The sequence below is a fragment of the Miscanthus floridulus genome, chromosome 9, assembly GCF_019320115.1.
Source record: "Miscanthus floridulus cultivar M001 chromosome 9, ASM1932011v1, whole genome shotgun sequence".
Lineage (NCBI taxonomy): Eukaryota > Viridiplantae > Streptophyta > Magnoliopsida > Poales > Poaceae > Miscanthus > Miscanthus floridulus.
Genome location: NC_089588.1, coordinates 81,400,261 through 81,415,067, shown reverse-complemented (window position 1 = coordinate 81,415,067; position 14,807 = coordinate 81,400,261). Strand labels below are relative to the sequence as shown.

General features: G+C 41.1%; 1 protein-coding gene and 1 pseudogene across 1 annotated transcript; both read right to left on the bottom strand.

Annotated features, from left to right (window-relative positions):
* Positions 1–3,291: 3,291 nt before the first annotated feature.
* On the bottom strand, positions 3,292–5,325 carry LOC136483225 (uncharacterized; annotated as a pseudogene).
* A 146-nt stretch (positions 5,326–5,471) lies between these two features.
* On the bottom strand, positions 5,472–13,968 carry LOC136480164 (uncharacterized). Its single transcript, XM_066477794.1, has 9 exons — positions 12,978–13,968; positions 11,741–12,875; positions 11,480–11,638; positions 11,262–11,349; positions 11,113–11,173; positions 10,949–11,070; positions 6,026–6,166; positions 5,732–5,845; positions 5,472–5,606 (listed from the first exon to the last, which is right to left on the bottom strand). Exons 1-9 carry the CDS (start codon positions 13,966–13,968, stop codon positions 5,472–5,474), a joined length of 2,946 nt encoding a protein of 981 aa, XP_066333891.1.
* Between the last annotated feature and the right edge of the window lie 839 nt (positions 13,969–14,807).

Below are 14,807 nucleotides of genomic sequence, written 5' to 3'. Positions count from 1 at the left end.
AGCCATAGAGAGAGCACCGATAGGCCAGCGCCTCCTCCAAACTCTTTCCTCACTCTCTATCTCACTATTTCTATTTATAAGACTAGATCCTATGGAGGACTAATCTTCTCTTAATAGCTAGCTCTGATCCTGACGAGGAGAATATGAATTAGGGTTTTAGGATCTAATGAGGGAGGGGGTAGGGGCTGCTATATATAGGCCAGAGGTAGAGTAGTGGCCAAGGAATCTATAGCATAACCACCCAATTTATAAGAGCACAAGTACAATAGCAGCCCGTCAGCAGTCACACTATCATACTTGAGCCCATATAAACCCGGTAGTCCATCGAGTACCACGAAGGGTCTCAATTCAACCAACATACAACCAATATTATATATGATTCAACATACATGTCACACGTTACATAATGTTCACAAATACAGTTCCATACATTAGAGTATGATTAAAAGTTATTACAAACCAAGTTCAGGTAAAATAGTAGCGGAAGGAATTAAAGTTTGAAACCAACGTCTCCATTGTTGTTCAAATACTATGACAGCTCATGATCACAATCCCACAAAAGCATAAGAGAGGGATTAGCAAGAGATGCCTTGCCCAGGGCCCTACTCCTTGTTCATGGTGGGATAGAAGCAGTTCTTACAGTAGCCATGATACGTCATACTATCTACAACAATGGGAAATAAACCCTGAGTACAAGAAGGTACTTAGCTAGACTTACGCGTCATAAACCAAAAATAAAGTGACTGCCAGGATCATGCAAGGCTGTATAAGTGGAGCTAGCTTGACAACATTTTATATAAAAGGCCACTAATTCAACTATACCTTTTATAATTCGGTCATCAAGTTAATTATAGCTATTCATGTATAGATTAGCAAGTAACCTATGCCCAACTTGTGGTATGTTATTTAGTAGCATACAGTAGTTACCATAGCTGGTGTAAGATTTTCATATTCACTAGAACCATCATATTCCATAATCCTATCACTACAATGTTGGGACTAGCCAAGTTTCTCACTGTATGGGAGAGACGGTGATTCGAATCAATTTCAACCAGTTGAGAATTTATTGCTAACACAAACACAGGCAGACCAGATCGATGGTCACCTTTGGTACAACTCAGGTCCACATTTCACGGGTTTCGATCCGCGCCGCACAATTAGGGACGACTAGCTGCCAGGACATTCAGGCCTAGCCTACCCATGGGCTCATGTCTGGCTCCCCGCACATCCTTACTACCATCTAGAGTGCGCACTCTTATAGAATGGGGTCTGGCTTGAGTTGAGCTACTTGGCTTCATGGTCAGAATGAGTTATCTAGCCTGCTAAGTGAGAGGCATGCGTTCAATCTTGATAGAAGTGCCAACAACGGTACGGTCCTTAATTGGCATAGACGGAATCATATGAGCCAACCTATGCATAGACTCTGTCCGACCTCCTGTTACATTACCCCATGGTTCTTTTCCACAATAGCAAATATAGACAACCATGCTTCGGTATCCACCTATATCTCATAGGTGATAGGAAATCATCTGACTTCTACCGGTCTAAGCATGGCTAAGCATATATTAGATCCTGGACCTACATAGGGTTAAAGGTATATTTATCTAGACAAGGTACTTCTATGCATCAAGTGTTTCCAATTCAACTCTTATAACCTAATGCATCAAACATAAAGGACTCAAGTGATATTTTAGTAAAACATGGGAGGCTTAAAATGCTCTGGGGCTTGCCTTTGATAAAAGAAGTAGGCCTGTGGTCTAGGGCACTTGGGTAAGTCTTCAAGAGTTTGCTCCTCTCCTTCTAGAGCTAATGACCTAGAGGTGCCTCCTATTGTTCCTATGGCTCTTCTTTGAACTCTAACAGGGTTATCCCTTACAGACGATCCTATATGAATGAGCTAGGAAATAAGATATCATGGATGCATATATAATGACATGTATAATATGATATGATGTGATGAATGCATCCTCATAAGTGTTCTCAGTAGCATTGCATTAATGTGATAACAAGTAATATTTTTCCTACTAGAGCATAACAACACAAGACCAGCAAAAATTGGAATCACAATTTTATCACCTTCCTAGCTCAAGTTATGCAATTTACAAGATAGAAACTATTTTAAAAGCACTTATCTTTCTGAATTTAATTCTCCTAGAAAAATACCTTAAACAGTAGATTTCATATTTTTATCAAATATTACACTTCAAGATGAATCCAACAAAATTTGGTTCACGCCGTTTGGATACTCCTAGCTCTAGATATAATTTTTTGAAGTTAGCAACAAAATCTGTGAAAATAAATAAAGAAAATCAAATTTCCAATCGAGAGCTACAGCTAGGTGCACCCGGTCTATACACCCACGGTGGCTAATAGTGGGGGGCCGTAGGTCAACCCAGCCCCACGCGCCAGTGAGACCACTACTAGGGATGCGTTCATCAATGATGCTTTCCTTTCGTCACTGAAGACACCAAAATCGTCACATATATTATTTTATGACGAAATTGTGATGAAATCGATTTCGTCATTGAATGAGCGTCATATTTTGGATAACATGACGAAACATATATTTTCGTCATAGATGTGCGTTCCTTCTATGACAAAATGGCCCTCGTCATAGAAGAGTATTCTTTCTATGACGATGCATTTTCGTCATTGATGTAGCCCCTTTTTCGTCATAACTTGCCGTCTGTTAGGCAGGCCAGACGGCGTCTGCCACGCTGGCAACTGACGTGTCCTATCCATGTGGTGCGTCCACGTTTCAGGTGACGTGGCTTGGCACGTGGCTGGTGATGTGTCTGACTACATGGCCGCTGACTGTGGCGAGTGATGTGGATGTGCACGTGTCCACTTTTTATTGGGCCACAGGGCATGCTGTGAGTAGTCCACGTGTCTTGCTGTGATTGGCTCTCATTTTCAGTCACTGAAGTGATTACAAATTCAGTCACTGAATAGATTACAAAATAGTCATAGAATCGACTACAAAATCGTCACAAAAAGGTAACAAAATTCATCACAGGTGCACATGCTGAACAACAGATCACAGTATTCCAATTACCATCAACTTAACAGATCCAGTATTCATAGGTACCATCAACTTAATGAACAATACTAAACTTGGTTCACATATAACTCACTAGACATCATATTCCATGTACTAGTTTCATCTCAGTTCACATAGGTTATGACAGCAACTATTAAAAAGTGGGCAAGCAACAGCAACATAGGTTATTGCATAAGCAAAATCACCAGCACGGACCCCTTGCTTCATCAACCAGCAGCTATGCGCAGCGCTCATGTCGAAGAACCATTGTTGATGGCCAAGATACGCTTGAGCAGCGCATTGTTCTCCTCCATTGCCTTGGTGTTTATCTCTGTCAGCTTCTTGTACTCCTCCATCTCCTTTTGTGTCCTCGCCAGCTTTTCCTCAGCTTCTTCACTTCTCTTCTTGAGATCGTCGATTTCACCTTGTACAATAGCCTTAGCTTCAGCTGCTAGTTCTTCCTGAAGCTCGCTTTCATTTGATGATGATGATTTGGAGGATGCCACTGGTTTGATGCCAACACTCTTGAGGAAATGGTTTGAGCTGTTCTAGGGAGAGCACCTGGGACACAACCTGCACACTGGATACTACTGTCTCACCTTCAGCAACAGGTTCTGCCCTCAAAGCTTCCATATTTGACTGAAACAGCAATGACCCATCATTAGTTGATCATTATTGCATTAATTTGAGGTGCAAATATCACACAAGATGTATTTTTAAAAATATAAATAGCAAGATGTGTACTAGAGAGAGGTAGAAGCAAACCTAGCAAAATGGACAGACTGTAGTACAATTTATCTGATTTGTTATGTGGAACATTATGTAAACTATAGTTTGGTTCTTACTGACATAAAGCACAAGCTACTCTACAATGAAACAATCAGAAATCACCTAGCATGTGGACACAATTAGTTTAGATTGTTCTCAGTTAAATGCAATCTCATTTCCAGTCAACATCTATCAAGTATTAACAGAGCACAGTTATCAGATTGTTCAGTAGATTGGTTTAGCAGATAATACACATACATAAAGCACATGAGAATAACTAAAAGCATGGGCTTTAGAGACTTGGCTGTAGTTAGGTTGCTTCCATTTTCATATCCATCCAAGATAATAACCCATTCAGCCATTCCTTGTTTGATACATTGCAGTTTTAATCTAGTATATCAATGACTGCAATCTGAATTTATGACTGCATGTAGATTATTCCCAGAAATAAGAACAGCCTTCAATTAGTACTTAACTTATTTAGCAAGTATATAGCTATGTTGGATTATGACCAGTTTTGAGCAAAAGACAGAATACAAAATGATTAAATTAGGACATGTTATCTAATTAATGAACAAAATGGCACAGCGAAACAGATGTCGGGACTTACAAGTGCTTCTCTTGCTGGTTCACTGAGACCATTTTTGGAGCTGGTATGGCAGGTCTTGAAGGCCTCCACCAAATCAAGTTCTTCATTTTGTTCTGTGCTTGGTTCTGCATTATTTTTCTTCTTTTTCTGTTTCATAGATAATCAATTACAGGAAAGTTGTCAGATAAAATGCAAAATAAGTTGGTTAGTGCAAATATGTACAAGGTACTCTTTACTTACATATGCATGTAAGTGTGCCACATAGCTGCGAGAACCCGTAGCCTGATGATACTTGACTTTACTGCGATTCTGCTTGTTCTTTTCACATGATTCCTACAAGAGAATGAACATGTCAGATGAGATCATAGGTTCCAAATGAGAAGATCTTTGGAAACTGAATGAGAAAGAATATATGACAAGATACCCGTACCATGTTTTTTTGGATTACACCACTTTGCAACCAGTACCCTCCACTCTGCATCAGACATGCATGCAACTGGAGAAGTTGTGGGAATCTCATTTGCAGGTTTACCATTGAAGTATTTGTTCTTCAGCCGATAACGCATTTGCCAGCACCCCAGAGCGCAGCATATCAGTGCAAGCTTCCTCTGTTGGCTTGTCTTCAGGGTTAATGGCCAAGCGCCCCTAGTCATATGACAATTCCATATTTAGTTAGTCAATGTAGGTTAAACAGATATACAAGTTTACCATAGAAACAATAATGCACTTACAGAGAGCTTTCCCACAAAGTCTTTGTAATAGCGATCATCTCTCTTGTAATCTTTCCAATGAGTTAGGATAGGGACCTTATCCCTAATGATGACACCAGCCTCAGATGCAAACTTGGCTAGCTTGAACTAGGTTCATGAGGCCTTCTTTTCCCTTCAGCAACAGCTATGGGCATTCTCCTTCCCATAGCTTTAGTCATCCTGTCCAGCTGTGCTCCCTTGGTGGGTGGCCTGGGTCTCCTTGGGGCTCGCTAGTGAAGGAGCTGCAAAATACAATTTGGATTTAAATGCTTTAGTTTCATGCAGATCAGCAAACCAGATGGCATAATAGAATGACAAAGAAACATCAACTTTCCTTCAGTGTCTTCCTCTCCAGCTGCATTGTCTTCATCAGCACCTGTACTGTCTTGAGCACCACCTCCACTGAATTCCTCTGCAGCTGTATTATCCTGACCACCAGCTCCATCGCCTTCCTCTGCATCTATATAAGACCTTTGTGGTGGTGTTTCATCATGACCATTGGTAGGATCCTCTACATTCTAGGCCATCTCTCGCCGTAACAAGAAGCCTTTTTGATGATCTTGTTTGGGATTCAGGAGGCTGAACCTGTGATCCTTGAGATGCCCTCACTCTCTTACTAGCCCTAACTCCTGGCGCCATGGTGGGGCCTGTCTTCTTCTTCTTTGAAGCTAGGACTTTCCGACTATACCCTGCAAGAAACTATGGATAAAAAAATCAAGTAAGTCATGTGCAGCAGTAAGCTAGACCATATATTAAAGAACAGGTATGCAAGAAACAAGATGCATCTAAAAGCAAAGGCATATATTGAAGAACAGATTAAAAACACTCAAATGCAATGCAAATATTCCCCATCCAGTACTTTGAAGATAGAAGAAGCACCTTAGTTGCCAGGGGCTGTGGCTGCTCAACAGATTCAGTGTCATCATCATCACTATCTCCTTGATCATCATCTTCAAGGAGATACTCCGATGAATCCGAATCTTCATTATTTCTTTTCTTGTTTGTTGATTTTCCCCCCTTCTTTGATGCAGATAGTGATACAGAGTTATTAAATTGAAAAGATAGATTTTTCAGGCCGAAATCTTGCATCTTCTTTAAATTGTTCGCCACGCGTGCATCCCGGCGTCTCTCATAATCAGTTTTTTTAGATTCTTACAAAAACAAGCAAATTGTGTCTATTAGAAAATAAAAAGGAGTGAACTAAGAGCTAAGAGGTAGTAATACTAGATGGTAGATAGATAAGAGGTAGGAGCTAGTAGTGCCTACTAAGAGCTAAGGGATAAGAGGTGATAGGTTATAGGCAAAAAGTATTAGGTCAGAAAGAACTAAGAGGTACAGGTATTTGTGTACTGAAGCACAATTACTCTAAAATCTATGAAAAATTTGAAGATAGCTTGTACTGAACTACTATTTTCCAATCAACACACTTGCATGCACTCTGCTACATTTCTGATTCTGAAAAAGGATTTATTCCCCAAGTGGAAGGAAAGGCATCAGGTGGGATCATGTATTTTACAAATGAGAAGTTTCTTTGCTATATGAGTTTAAGATGAAATAGTGTATCAGTTGTGCAATAGAACCATTCTAATATTCTTTTGACACATTTGATTAAAAACTAAGAAAAATTCCTGGGTGCTTAACCATGATCTAGCAAGAAATGACCAAATACTCAAAGCTACAAAAATAGCTGAAAATGATTTAGATATACAGATGAAGCAAATCTTAATCTGACAGATCAAGATACGACAGGCAGAAATTCTAGATACATATGTTGATTGTTGGGTCAAATTCTAAGGATCAGCTCCTAAAGTTTAGACTACTAAAACCAAAATGGGGAGGCAAATAGGACCAAAAACACCTCCTAAAGGCTCCAAATGCAGAGGTGCAAGGATTCAAGAAACCAGAAATATACGGCTCCCTAGCTAGGAGATGAACCTACAGGAACATGATTCAAATTTTTGAGCGAGAGAAATTATACAGCATTATCACTTATGACTATTCTTCATGACTTTCAAGATCTGAGTACATTCGTTATGAATGGTTATTAAAAATCGTTGTACTAAAATGGAGTGGAGACAAACTGGGTTCACATTCAAAGTTAAATTACTAACTACACAGGAAAATCTGGGAAGACAAATTGGGTTCACAATGCATTACTAATTGCACAGGAAAATCTGGGAAGACAAAAAGCAAAATAAATCACATACGCCTAACTCAATCTATAGCCAAATGGTTACCTTGATCTTGTTGTGCATGTCTCTTCCTACCTTGAACCCTGGTTGCCACCATTACGGATGTATACCAGGTGCTCGTCGGCGGTGGTCGTCAACGGGGAAGCGGACCTGGTGCGGGCGACCCCTAGTCCACGACGACACAGCTCGCGGGCGAGGAAGCACCTCGGCGACGACGGTTGTGTTCCTGCGGTGGCGGCTAGGGTTGGAGAAAATGTGGGGGGGGGGGAGAGGATGAGTGGCCGGGGGTGAGGAGGGAGTGGGGGTAATGGCTAAATTAGCGGTAATCAGTTTTAGGCGGCATTTTTTTTGCGGCATTTTTTCCCTCCCGGAAGACCCTATGGTACCCAATTTATTTTGAAACTTCTTATTACATTTTTTAGTTATTATCTTAGTTATTTGTTGAATAACTAAAGGATAAAAGCTACAATACCTTAAGTTATGTAGAAAATTCTAAAAACTTGCATGGACACCTTATTTTGGTGTATGATCATGACATAAAAATTTCAAAGGATTTTGACAAAGTGGTACTATACATCACGTACAAGCATGAACATCTCTCACTTAGTTAGAGGGATATATGTTAGACATGTATGACTTTGTCAGGATGATCCTGACCACTTTGTTAGAATTAGCTGAAACTTTTTTGTCATCATTATACACCAAAGTGAGGTGTCCATGCAAGGCTTTAGATCTTTTTAGCTAGCTTAGGGTATTTTAACATTTATTCCTTCACTAATCCAACAAAAAATTACAATAATATGGAAACTTGGTCAGAAAATCGCACAGATGCACACAACATCATAGTTTGGTTCCATAAACATCCCATAAAAATTTCAAATGATTTTGACAAGGTGGTACTATACATCTTGTAAAATCATGAACAACTCTCGCTTAGTTATTAGGTTATATGTTAGACATGTATGCCTTTGCGAGGATGTGCATGACCACTTTCTCGGAATTAGTTGAAACTTTTTTGTCAACGTTATACACCAAAGTGAGGAGTCCATGCAAGTTTTTATAATTTTTTAGCAAGGTTAGGGTATTTTAACATTTATCCTTCACTAATCCAACAAAAAATTACAATAATAGGTAGACTTGGTCAAAAAATTGCACAGATGCACACAGCATCATTGTTTGGCTCCATAAACATCCCATTAAAGTTTCAAATGATTTTGACAAAATGGTACTATACATCTTGTACATGCATGAACAACTCTCACTTAGTCACAAGGTAGCTTAAAGCTTTTGTCCTTTAGTCATTCAACAAATAAGTACAATAATATCTAAAAATGTAATAAGATGTTTGAAAATCAATGAGGTAAATCATTAAGCAATAATATATTAATAATTAATTAAAAATCTGGCAAAAAAATAAACATAGAGACATAGAAAAATAATAAACACAACAAATGTGGGAAAAACAAAAAAAATTGGCTCCCATTGGGTTCGAACCCGGGAGCGCAGGGAGAAACTCAAAGTGCCTTACCAATGCGCTACTCAAGTGTTTTCGTTAGTTCTCGACTGCAGTCTTACTTAAACTATCCACCTAAGCGTGACCAAATGAATAGGCCTGTAGGCCGGCCCATCGAAACCCCCACGTTAGTCGCTTCTCCACCGCCATGACTGACTCCCTCGATTCTCCATAGCGGCGCCGCCGTCGCTCCTCCATAGCGGTTGAGCTTGCCGTCCTTGCCGGTCCATCACCAAGTTCTCCCCCTTGCAGACACTCCCCTCCACTACAGCTACGCTGCCCAGACCTAGAGCTTCATCCACCTACACTGCAGCGGTGGCGTGGCGGCCACGGCTGGCAGCGCTAGAGGCGCCGGCACCACCACCACCTACAAGATCACTCTAGCGCAGTTGTCCGCCGCTAGAGCTCCATCTGGCGCGCTGCCCCACTCCTCACCCTCGATGTCCCCCAATCCTGCCTTCCAGTTTGGAACCACCGAGCTCCTCTATGCTTCGCCCACTAGGTGTTCGACGCTGGGCCTCTACGCCGCTGAACAAGACGATATGCCGCTCTATTTGGGTAATATGCAGTGAGTTCATTTCATGCGTTACAATTCAAGGTCTGGAATATGCTTATGATTCTACTTCTAGTTTTAAGAATACATTGAGCTAGCCAAACGGTTCCCTAAAAGCAAACAAACCAGACAAACTAGATTTATCCCTGAAATGTCGAATCATATAGTTCTCCTAACTAGATGGCTGCTTTAGTATTGTTACATACTGAATTAATTTTTTGTAATACCAAACCATCTGTTAGTGCTGACAAAACTGGTTTATTAGCCTGCCACCAGTAGAGTAGAGGAGAACGCCTGACAATATTGGTTATCAACTTGCATGTGTCAATGGAGTTCTAGGTGCTGTCACCACTGGTGCTGACATGGGAGATCTACTTTGTGGGGTACTGCAAGAACAATCATGATGGAACGTGCGCTGCAAGAACAATGAAGGATTCAAGTTTAGATTACTGGATGAGGAAGTGATACCTAAGCCGAAGCCGAAAGCATGAAGCCAAATCTGAATTGTAAATTGTAACTATGAATTATGTAAATTGAGTTCCCACTACTGTAAATTATGTAAATTGTAACTTTGATCAATGGAATTGAGTTCCCAGTCCAAATGTGAATGTGTATGAGTTTGATTCTGAATCTGAATGTGAGTCCAAATCTAAATGTGTGTTTGAGTTTGAATGTGTTATTATGTCAAGCTCTGTGGTTTTTAGGATTGGTTGGTTAGGATACAACAGATGTGCTCGACTAAGTTGTAACGTAGCACATGTTTGGTTGCAAGGAATAGACTAAGCTCTGTAGCATCCTTCAATGTAACATTTGGGAAGCATTTTGTTGCTTTTTGGCCTGATCTGAATATAATTAGAGGAAGCACAGTTAAATGTCATCACAGGCATCTACATGACACACAGTTGAATGCCATCACAGGCATGTCTAAATGAAAATAGAGATAACAAAAACAATAGTGCAGTCTAGGGACATGACACTGGTCCATACTAGAAATCATCATCTTCATCATCTAGGGACATGTCATCATTGTTATCATTGCCACCATCACTACAGTACTGTAGTACTGTCTCATCTTCCTCCTCATCCTCACTATCTTCATGAATAATATGTTGCTTCTTGCTGCTTATAAGGTATTGTAAATTCCCTTCAATTATAGTGGCTTCTCCACCTTGAATATTCTAGGTAACCTCATTATCAGCCCCTGCTTGCACTACATGCTCAGTATCAGAACAATAATCATCCTGATGCACATCATGACTGTCCTCATCTTTTTCAGCGACATCATAAATATTCCTATGTTCAAATTTCTACACAACTCACCAATCTTTACCTAAAGATGTGTCTTGCATGTAAAATATCTTTTTTGATTGAGTTGCTAAGATGAAAGGATCAGTCTTGTACCATAATGACTGCACATTAATGGATTTGAAATGTCCATCATCTCGAAGGCCTATCGTCTTGCCTTCTTGCTTGAACCAATCGCATCGAAATAGAACCACCGTCCGATGGACTTGAAGATTTGAGTTATATTGCAACTCAATTACCTCTTTAAGGACTCCATAAAAATCTATGCCGTTCCCATCATGTGAACCTTCAGTCATTACACCACTATTTTGTGTCAGAAAGAACTTCTCATGATCCACAGTGCTATACCGCACTCCATTAACTATGCAAGATGCACAAGTCTTAACTTATAGATCTGGGCCACATGACAGTGCCCACAGTCCTTCGCTAACTGATTCTGGATGCTCCTTATGTTTGTTCTCAATCTGTTGCAACAAAAGTACTCAGTTAACCAATTATATATGGATACTAATGCATTTACTAAACCTAGAAACACAATGTGTACTGACTTACATGGCACCTAAACCACTTTGCAAATCCTTGTTCAACCATTTTATCAACATCAAGCGCACCTTGCTGCACAAGATCGTCCCTGTACAAGCTGCATGGCAAAGCTAAGTCATAAGAATAATTTGAAAATTTAGAAATTAAACAAAAACTAATCCCCAAAACATATAATAGATACTTACTCCAAATATTCCTCAGCTTCTTCACAATTATTTAGCACATACCAAACTAACTTATTGAGGACATCATCATCAATGTACTGGCTCCTATTAGATCCAACAAGAGTAACGCCATGCTTAAAAACAGAGACGTCATCAGGCAATGGCATCTCTCCATCATTATCATCGTGATGGTTAAATCTATTGTCAATATCCTCCATATACCTAGAACAAAAAGTCAATGTGTCACTTGCCATATATGCCTCAGCAATTGATCCTTCCGGCCTCGCCCTGTTCCTTACAAAATTCTTCAAAGTGCCTAGCCACCTTTCTATTAGGTACATCCATCCGTACTGAACAGGTCCTCTAAGCAGTGCCTCATCAGGAAGATGGACGGCCAAGTGCACCATGACATCAAAGAAGGCAGATGGAAAGATTTTCTCAAGCTTACATAGGATCAATGGAATTTCTTCTTTTAGCCGTTTGACAACATCAATCCTTAGATTTCTACTGCATAGTTCCCTGAAGAAGGTCCCGAGCTCTGCAACTGCTTCATATACAACCTTCCTCACCAGTCCTCTTAGGCCAGCAGGTATGATTCTTTGCAGGAGTATGTGGCAAGAATGTGTTTTAAGCTTTCCCTGCACCTTTGAACCATCTTCACTTATGTATCTTGCTAGGTTAGCCGCATATCCATCAGGAAACTTGATACCTTTGAGAAACTTGCATAACTCGGTTTTCTGATCCTTCCCCAAAACATATGGAGCAGGTGGAGAAATGACTGAGTTGCCATGCTGCTGTAAGTGCAATTTAGGTCTTATGCCCATATCATGCAAATCTAGCCTAGCATTGGTTGTGTCCTTAGTCTTGCCCTGTACATTAAGTAATGTGCCAAGAATGTTTTCACATATGTTTTTCTCTATGTGCATGACATCAAGATTATGTGGAAGCTTTAAATGTTTCCAATATGGCAATCTCCACAACCCAACTTTGCGGCTATAAATCTTTGGACCCTCATTGCGCTTCCTTTTATTTCCAATAATTTCATGATGCTTCCCTGGCCTGACATCTTTCACCTTCTCTAGCTCCTCTAGGACCTCCTCCAAAGTGAACTTGCCTGGTTGCTCTTTGTTTTCACGCTTACCATCGAAAGCCAAGCTTCTCCGCCATGCATGTGTCCTTGGAAGGTAACGACGATGTCCAATGTAACATATCTTATTCCTTATTGCCCGAGACAACGGATCCTTATCACAATGAATACATGCATAATACCCTTTTGTTGTTCGCCCTGATAACGTGCTCAACGCTAGAAAATCATGTATACACCACAACACAGCAGCACGAAGGTTAAACTTCCGACCAGTGCATGCATCGTAGGTACTGACACCCTTCCATAGATCGAGCAGTTCTTCAATTAGGGGCTCAAGGAACAAATCAAAATCCTTTCCTAGAGATTTTGGACCTGGGATGAGTAAAGACATAAAGCAGTTTGCTAGATTCACGCATTCCCATGGTGGGAGATTCAGTGGTGTCAGAAGCACTGGCCACATACTGTATTGCGTACTCATGTTGCCAAATGGATTGAATCCATCGGTAGCTAAGGCAAGCCTTAGGTTCCTCGGATCATCTGCAAAGGATGGTTCCCTCGTGTCGAAGTCCTTCCATGCTTCTCCATCAGCTGGATGGCTCATTACATTGTCGACTAGCATCCTCTTTTTCTTGTGCCATTGTGTTTCCTCAGAAGTTCGCTTTGAAGCAAAAGTTCTTTTCAACCTTGGCAAAAGTGGAAAATGCCTTAATACCTTGTGTGGAACCTTCTTGTTCCTAGTTTCATCTTGCCATCTAGATGTCTTGCATACTGGGCACACATTCTCTTTTTCATACCTCTTTTGAAACAACACACAATTGTTCTTGCACACATGGATGTTTTCGTAACCAAGGCCCAATTCTCCAAGATATTTCTTGGCCTCATCATATGATTTTGGCAACTCACTCTGAGGGAATCCTGATGACAATAGCTTCATCATTATGGAAAATCCTGTATTGCCAATTTGATAATGAGACTTGATATACAACATCCTCACCAGAAAAGAGAATTTCGAATGGCTAGATCCCGGGCTCAGTGACTTCTTTGCATCTTCAAGGACTCTTGCAAACCTTGGTTGTTCTCCATCAGCCTCTACCACAGCATATAGATCTCCTATCATCTCTGGTACTCCGTGATCCTCATCATAATCATCATCGGCCACATCCACATGTATCCCAAAGTCATGATCACTTCCTTCGACCTCTGGCTGCTCCAAATTCTCAACTACTACAGTATCTGCCGACTCCCCATGATGAATCCACCTGGTGTATGTAGCTGACATCCCATAAATGTGTATATGGTCACTTACATCATCTTGAGACCGCAGAGTTTGATTAAGACATTTGCTGCACAGACAAAGTATGTGGCTGTCTTCGGGGTATCTTTCACTGACAAATTTCATGAACTCTTCAACTCCTTTCACATATGCAGGTGTGAATTGTGTCCCAAAAATCCAGCTTCTATCCATCTATACATTGTACTCAGTCCTTAAATTCCAGTAATAAATTCAACAAAATTCAAAAACACATCAAAGACATGCATATATGTAAAACAAATTGATAAACTAATCAAACCTTGTACTCGGCAATCCTTTGCTCGCGCTCCACGTGTAGCTCTGCTCGCCGTCGCTGCTGCTCTGTCCCACGCACGTACTGACAACGACGGTGTTGGCGTGGACACAGGGAGAAGGAGATGGATATCGCCAGATTAGTACTGGCCAGCGACGAGCGATGGCTCACATAGATCACCAGATCGGTACTGGCCGAACTACGACGGTGCCACGATACCTATGCATGCACGTATGGGACATCTATGCGACCAGCCGCCACGCATGTATGGCCCATCAACTCGATCGACAAAACAAAAAAAACATGATATCATGTTCTAAGTACAAATACAAAAACAGGCTAGCCATAAACACAAAAGGCCGGGAGTTCCAGCGGTAACGCCTCCTCCCTGTCTAGCGACAGGTTGTGGGTTCGATTCCCCCTGTGGGGGATTATTTTTGCAAAAATTAAAAGGGAGGGGCAGGTCGCTGGTGGAGCTAGACCCTGGGCCCGCAGCGCCACGTGTTCACCGCCACGCCCGCTGGTGGGACCGCATCGCCATGTCATCGACGTGGGACCCGATGGTGGGACCGCTCCGCCATGTCCTCGGTGTGGGACCCACTGGTGGGACCACGGCGCCACATCATCATCTATGATTCAATTACCATGGAGTTTACAAATAAAAAAATATGCATATTTTTATCACAAAAGGCCAAGTGCTCCAGTGGTAAGGCACCTATCAACCTAGCAGCAGGTTGCG